General features: G+C 31.5%; 1 protein-coding gene across 4 annotated transcripts; it reads left to right on the forward strand.

Moving 5' to 3' along the window:
- LOC107643035 (probable trehalose-phosphate phosphatase F) lies at positions 326 to 6147 on the forward strand. Of its 4 annotated transcripts, none has more exons than XM_021123108.1 (13): positions 326 to 451; positions 1461 to 1537; positions 3267 to 3383; positions 3483 to 4014; positions 4086 to 4226; positions 4304 to 4375; positions 4439 to 4564; positions 4644 to 4700; positions 4791 to 4892; positions 5099 to 5176; positions 5346 to 5415; positions 5509 to 5579; positions 5646 to 5710. In XM_021123108.1, exons 4-13 carry the CDS (start codon positions 3682 to 3684, stop codon positions 5658 to 5660), a joined length of 1065 nt encoding a protein of 354 aa, XP_020978767.1. In that variant the 5' UTR covers positions 326 to 451; positions 1461 to 1537; positions 3267 to 3383; positions 3483 to 3681; the 3' UTR covers positions 5661 to 5710. The 4 variants fall into 4 exon arrangements, with proteins under 4 accessions (XP_020978767.1, XP_020978766.1, XP_016202053.1 ...); XM_021123107.1 differs by having other exon boundaries at positions 328 to 451; positions 4653 to 4700; positions 5661 to 6147; XM_016346567.2 differs by having other exon boundaries at positions 329 to 451; positions 5661 to 6147.

Consider the following 7868-nt stretch of genomic DNA (forward strand, 5'->3'; position numbering starts at 1 on the left):
TTCATAATTATATTGGACTTTTGTAAATAATAATAGAAAGAAAAGATACCTAATGAATATAATTTAATAGTAGAATAAATTATTATATGAGAATCATGGTATAAGAGATTATAATGTGAATATTAAACTATCTTAATAGGCATGACTTCTTATGCTGGAACATATAAATACTTAAAGCCTCTCACCAGTGGTCTTCTTTTTTTTCGAAGGTGGTTTTTGTTTTACCTTTTTTATTTTTTTGTCCTAACAAATTTTACAAATTATAATAATAGCTGTATCCTGTATATCAAGTTGTTTATTTTACCTGTCGATTCTCATCACCATCTTCTCTTCTTCTTTCTTTTCTTCTTTAATTTCAGGTTTATTATTAACGTTATTGTTTCTGCCGCACTCTAATACAGAAGAGGTCCTTCCTTATGATTCTCAACGCTTGACAAACAGAGGTGATGAGGTGAGTTTTAATCTTCTCTATAAAAATCACTTATATAACACATACATAACCATGTTTACAAATTAATGTTGTGCGCTAAATTAATTTTTTGATCAAGTCATCATCTTATTGTATTTGATGATCAATAATATATATGTATTTGTTGATGAATGCCTTTTTCTCTTTCAATTTTTCAATTTTTGTATTTGAATTTTTCTATCTCGTGTGCTCTATTGTTACCTGCAAAAATGAGGAGCATTTTATTTATCAACAAATAATATAACGAAGATGCAAAAGAATGTAACATTATTATTTTAGATTGATTCAATCCAATGATTGGTTTTTAATCCTTTTAATGATGTTTTCTTTTTTCTGCCATTGGTTCATTTCGTTCTTTTTCTTTTCTCTTATCTGCTTTTGACAACACATCACAACACATATATACTTATGTATATTTTATTTTGCTTCACATTATTTCATTAGATTTATTAAATGCTACATATATATTAACAATGATTCAAGCACAACTATTTAACAATAATAATGAGATTTGTTGATTTATTATCAAAGCCTTTTGATTTTGGCAATGATTTGACAATCCCATTTGTCTATTTCATTTAAGAAGAGTGTGCACATTTATTATCATGTCTAAAAATCAAAATAAAGTCAGAACAATAATACACAATTGAACAAATATTTTCCTAGAGATCATATGGAACTATTTATTTAACTTTCTTAAAGAAAATAGTGGAGTTTTGGCAAACATGGCTAGGCCTAGGTCTACCTAAATCCGAGGGGCCTGGAGGGGCAAAATTGACCTTAACTTGTTGAGAGAGATGGCTGCCTACAATGTAAAGTGTATCTTTTTTTCCAATAAAAAGTCGATGGTGACCTTAAACAATTGTTTATTTAATTTCCCCCCTCTGCCTAACTGTTCTTTCTTTGTCTTTTGTGGTGGGATTATTATAATAACCTGTGCTTATTATTATAACTTGTATTAATCAATATATATATATATTGGAATGTGAAGGTCGTGATTTAAAGCTACAAGTGACAAGTTGCATAGCTCCGTCCTTTATTTTCTTCCCTACTCCATTGTAAACTCAGGTAGGTCCATCACAAAGGTTTCAATGTTTCAATCTCGCTTCAACTAGGGGAATAAGAGTGCACGAATTCACATACATATTGCATTTCTTTTTAACTCACCACTTGTTAGTATTTTATGTTTTCATCTCTTCCTTGATTGGTAGTTGTAATAACTTAACAGTGATAATAATGTATTGTGTTGCTGCACGTTCACTTGCTTTTTTCAGCAATATAATCATGATTCATGAGTGCATAAAAAAAATGATCATTTCTGTAATTGTAGTAAGTTGTAGATAAGCTCGAATAACCTGCAATATTAAAGTAATAATTAAAGTATGTTCAGCACTGCTGAAACAATGTAAAATCATCTAGCTAGCCCATATATCCGTACGGATCATTAGATCTTATCTTATGTTTAGGCTGTTCTTATCTTAATTCTGCCTAATTGAAAGGAAAAAAACAGTTAAGGAGAGAAAAATTTAAAGCATAATCATGTATAATTGAGTGGTTAGGTTCTGTTATTGTCAAAAGATTCTTTCTATTTATATGTTGAATTTTTTAAGACCAATGAAAATGTTGAGGCTTGACCTACACACATGTTTTTGGTCTCTAAATGCAAGTTCCAGGTTCTATCTACTCCAGTTTTCAGACATTGACATGTTCTGTCTACTTATTGTATTGGATTAACATACATGTGATATCTGAAGTTTGACCCAGGCCAACTATATATATAATATAGTAGAATAAGAAATAAGATCTATTTGCCAGGCTGGATTGTCTCCATAGAAGTGGAATTTCGTTAGAATCACTCACTGAACCACTCTAATTCTGTCACCAATGCAAGTTTAACTGATTGCTTGCTTGCTCCTCTTGACATACATAATTAATTTTGATATCAGTCCTTAATTTATCTTATGCATGGATCTAAACTTTGTTCTCACTTTTATCATCTCTACATGTATGATGCATGCAGAAGCAGCACTATACTCACCATACTCTCTTCTAAGGGTACCTAGCTTCATGGGGTTATTTTTTTATCGTTTTTTCTTCAACCTGCGATTATCCCTGGTAGGAGCAACATGGCCATGTTACTGTATAAATTGGTAGGGAAAAAAAGGAAGCATATGAATGGATTTATTACTATAGTTGAACATATTTGGATTTTTTTCTGTACCCAATTCTTATTCTAATGCCGGTACCTTTATCCAATATTTGTTTGGTGGATATATAGACTTTCATAAGAATAATTGAGTTGGTGAGATAGGTTGATTTTTAGCTATAATAGCTGAATGGCATCAATATCTTTAAACTTCATAGAATACTCTTGTAATAATCAATTTTTGTGTATTATTAAATATTAATTACAAGCCATGTGATCTTGCACAGTTGATATATCTGGACTAATTACAAAAGCATGGTGAGTTTCATGGGTCAGAAATGTAAATCCTAATGCCTAGTTGCCTACACATTGGTTGAATAGTAATCAACTAATAACTATATATATAATATAGTAGAATAAGAAAGAAGATCTATTTGCCAGGCTGGATTGTCTCCATAGAAGTGGAATTTCGTTAGAATCACTCACTGAACCACTCTCTCTAATTCTGTGACCAATGCAAGTTTAACTGATTGCTTGCTTGCTCCTCTTGACATACATCATTAATTTTGATATCAGTCCTTTAATTTATCTTATGCATGGATCTAAACTTTGTTCTCACTTTTATCATCTCTACATGTATGATGCATGCAGAAGCAGCACTATACTCACCATACTCTCTTCTAAGAGTACCTAGCTATTAGTCCATCATTAGAATATATATACACTAAAGATCCCTCTTGGCAAACAAATAATGCAATACATGACAAGGTAATTTTTAACTTTCTTTTAGTCTTGGGCTTCTAATATTATATACTTGTCCATTGCATGCATTCTTATTTGGATTTTCTGTGTCTTTTGCGATCAAAGTTTCAGGAAAATTCTTGCTTGATGGACTTCAAACCAAGTATCTGTGACAAGAAAACACTGAAGCGGTGGTTTTTCATAGACAAGAGGGTTGGCTAAATAAAAAACAAGCAGCCACAGGAAAAAAGAAAAAGAATAATAAAAATATCAGAAGCTAATATCATCACTTGTTGTTTGTGAATATATTTTATTTATAAAAATAATGGGGCCAATGGACTTGAATTCGAGCCATGTTTCTCCTGTTCTTACGGATTCTGTACCTGTGAACAAATCAAGACTAGGAATCCATTCTAGTCTGCTAACATATTCCCAGCAAGATTCATCTTCGCCAGCACCCGCCCCGGCCGGGAAGCTGCCGAGAACGGGTTCAAGAAAGAGTGCTGCAGGGAGCATTGATGATGTTCGGTTCAATGGGTGGTTGGACGCCATGAAGGCATCTTCCCCTCCCAGGAAGAAGCTTCTTAAAGGATCCATGATTAATGCTCTGCTTCCTTCCAATATTGAATATGACAACGAAGACTACCATATATTGACGGTGAGTATACATAGCTACTCAGACTTTAAATTAATTTTCTTATTGCTTTACTTTGTTTGTTTTGCGTGCAGGTTGATTACCCTTCTGCACTAGAATGTTTTGAGAAAATCATAGAGCGTGCCAAGAATAACAAGGTTGCAGTGTTTCTAGATTACGATGGCACTCTTTCTCCAATTGTAGATGACCCTGACTGTGCCTTTATGTCCGAACCTGTATGTATTAAATAACACATAACCTTGTTACATGTATTATTTTTGTGTATTAAAAATGATTAACAAAAAATGATCAGATGCGTGAGACTGTGAGGAGTGTGGCAAGGTGTTTCCCCACAGCAATTATCAGTGGAAGAAGTCGTGACCAGGTAAAGCGTCTTGTTTGTTTAATTGCAAAATTGCAATGAAGCATTTTTATATGTGTATTGCAGGTGTATGATTTGGTTAAACTAACAGAACTGTACTATGCGGGTAGTCATGGAATGGACATAATTGGGCCTTTTCGCCATAATGTGTCCAATAAACTTCCAAATTGTGTCAATTCTACTGACCATCAGGTCACTATGCATCCCTCCTCGCACCTCATTATGCTTCTATTGTCTTGTCCTTTTCTAACCAACCACTTTTTTGTGGCAGGGAAATCAGATAACTCTCTTTCAACCTGCTACACAATTCCTCCCTATCATTGACGAGGTCTATATGCAAGCACTTTTTTCTCTCTAATCAATTATTCCAATCAAAATCTTAACTAATTTGGAGGCGTTTTGTTTTTTCATGCTGCAGGTTTTTAGAACCCTCGTTGAGATTACTAAAGATATAAGCGGTGCAAAAGTTGAAAACCACAAGTTTTGTGTTTCTGTACATTACCGTAACGTACAAGAGAATGTAAGATTTTAGTAATTAATATAGAGAAAACTCAAATGTAGTTGTCTTGGTGTGAAGTTGTTAGATGATTTAATAAATTCGACTAAATTGTTATCTCACGGCTCTTAACTATTAACTTTATACAAAGACAATTGTATGTGAGTTTTTTGTTACCCCACCCATCATTTGTTCATTCATGTAATAATAATTAAATGGCATGACTGCAGAATTGGACAATTATAGGACAACGTGTCCATGATATCTTGAAAAATTTCCCTGGTTTGCGTTCAACTCATGGACGGAAGGTAATATATACATAGATAATTGCTCTTACCAAGTAACTACTTATATGGAGTTGTGAAGATGATAATTTTACTGAATTGTCATTTGACTGTTTTTAATTATTATCTTCACGTAAAGTTGTATTTTGACGGTACGCCTAATGAATTTTACCTGAATTTTCGTACGCTGCAGGTTTTAGAGGTTCGTCCAGTGATTGACTGGAATAAAGGGAAAGCGGTTGAATTTTTAATGGAATCTCTTGGTATTGATTGATAACAACCTCTGCTTTAATTTGTGTGTTGTGAGATAATTGTAGATTATTATTAGAGAGTAAATTATATTGCTTTGTTTGCAGAATTAAATGATAATGATGACGTACTTCCTATCTACATTGGAGATGATAAAACAGATGAAGATGCTTTCAAGGTATTACATTTTCTTTTCTTATATTATATTATATGAAGAGTAGTGTAAATTTTGACGAATGAGAAGTTGGTGTATATCTAGATTCTGCGTGAAAGCAATCGAGGTTGTGGGATTTTGGTGTCTTCAGTGAAGAAAGAAAGTAGTGCCTCATATTCTTTAAGAGACCCCAATGAGGTCATGGAATTTCTTCAACTCCTGGTTAGATGGAAAGAGAGAGAAGAAACCAACCATTTCAACAAGCAAATTAAAGTCAAAGTATAGTATCCATTTGTCTTCTCCTTTCTTTTTTTGGGCGATGAAAATAGATTTTATTATCGATTTTGTTGATATGGTGATATACTGATATATATTCCATTCCCCCTTGTTAATTCTTAAATAAGTTGTGCGGGCTATTCATTTTAAGCTGTAAATTATTTCAATTGTTTGTTATTATAATAAGAGAAATGCAGTTTGAGAGCACTCTATCTCTTATTTTATTTTATGTTTTCGAGATTGATTGAAGTGTAAATAATTGAAGATCTTATTGTGCTTCTAGAAATGAGAAAAATGCAACGGAATGAATTTTGTGTGGAAGCTGTGCCAACTGTTAGTTTAATTCGTATCAGAGAATTTTTTTAGAGTGCTTCCAAAAGGCAAATTTCTTGTAATGTGACACTCAACAAAACAAGTAGTCAAATTGTATATATTTATCTCAGAGCAACAGCAGGAAACTCAAAATAAATTGTGCTACTTTGGGAAAGTAATTAAAAAAAGTTACAGATCAGAGTTAGAAAGATGAGAACACAGCTAAGTGAATACTGAATATCCCATTTGCAACATAATGGCACGGGTCACCAAGAGTAGCAAGAAAAACTTCGTGGCATTCCGTTTAAAATTTGAATTAACAATTGTATTCAGCCCATAGATCAAGGCCCAAAGTTTCTTATATTTTACAAAAAGGAATTTAGCGTATTGTTGTTAGGGGAATTCTATGGTGCCTATCAATTGTTACCTAACTTTTGCCTAATTTATCTTGTGTAGTAAGTTTTAAATTTTTAAAAATAATTTATTTTTATATCTTTTAAATTAAATATTAATTTTTAACTATTTTTAGTAAATAGGCACCACTTTTTAGATATCATAGCATTTACCTTATTGTTATTCGTCAATGGCAAAAACTTAAAAGGGTCAATAATCTGTTAAACATTATTCACTCTTAACCAAGTTGGGTTGGTCTAGTGGTTAGCTCACTAGTCCGTTTAAGCAAGTGTCGGGAGTTCGAATTCCGCCTTGTGCATGTAGCAACTTATTGGCCAGCTGCAAACCCTTAAATGGAGCTCAGTACCGCGACAGATTAGTCCTTGGCTTGTCGGCTGGGGATATCGTGAAAAACCAAAAAAAAAATAAATTATTCACTCTTTAAATTGATCTTAAAAATTAAATTAGTAATGTTAATTTTTAAAAAATAAAACATAAGTTAAATTGATCTTTCCGTCAGTTAGATGATGATATATCATGTTAAGTGACACATGACATAACAATATGATAGAGTAATGTCACATGTTACAAAATAATTAGTTGACATATTAAGGGTCCGTTTGGAAAACACCAAAATGCTACTTTTTTCAACTTTTGACTTATAGAAAGTTACATTAATGTGTTTGGTACCATTTTTTAAATAAATTTTTAACTTTTCAAAAAGTTATTTAAGAGCTTTTGAAAAAGTTAAAAAATGTAACTTCTCCTATTTTCAAAAGCTATTTTATCACTCTTATTTAATGCACAACTTTAAAACAAGGACTTCTATAATAACTATCCAAACTCAAAATAACTTATTTAAAAGTTATTATTAATAAAAGTCCTTATATTTTAAGCTCATTTTTCAAAAGAACTTATTTAAGAAGTTTAGCCAAACTGGCCTAAGTCATTTACACATATTATCTGACATATCATAAATTTATTTAGAAAAATTAGTCATTAAAAATATATACGTAAGTCATTTTTGTCCCTAAAATTTAAAAAATTAATCAAATTAATTCTTATATAAAAAATATAAAAAGATGAAAATGGGCCACTAGTGATAGGTTGAACTATATAAATTTTGAGTGAGATCCAAAAGATTAAAATTTTTAGTATATAATTAATAATAATTTGATAAAATTTCACTAAAAATAACTAGAATTTGAAAATATAAAACCTAAAAATACAAATAAACAAATAATTTTGTGATAATTTGATTATATTTATTATTTTACCTGAAAAAGTTTTGTTTATTAAGATATAAAAAATGAGATTAAAATGAGTAAGATT

The sequence above is a fragment of the Arachis ipaensis genome, chromosome B05 (assembly GCF_000816755.2).
Source record: "Arachis ipaensis cultivar K30076 chromosome B05, Araip1.1, whole genome shotgun sequence".
Lineage (NCBI taxonomy): Eukaryota > Viridiplantae > Streptophyta > Magnoliopsida > Fabales > Fabaceae > Arachis > Arachis ipaensis.

Bases quoted from the DNA above. Each gene is read 5' to 3' on its own strand.
- LOC107643035 (XM_016346567.2), top strand. From the start codon at position 3,682: ATGGGGCCAATGGACTTGAATTCGAGCCATGTTTCTCCTGTTCTTACG. The intron at 4,227-4,303 runs GTATGTATTAAA...AAAAATGATCAG, and splicing joins GTGCCTTTATGTCCGAACCT to ATGCGTGAGACTGTGAGGAG. The intron at 4,376-4,438 runs GTAAAGCGTCTT...TGTGTATTGCAG, and splicing joins GTGGAAGAAGTCGTGACCAG to GTGTATGATTTGGTTAAACT.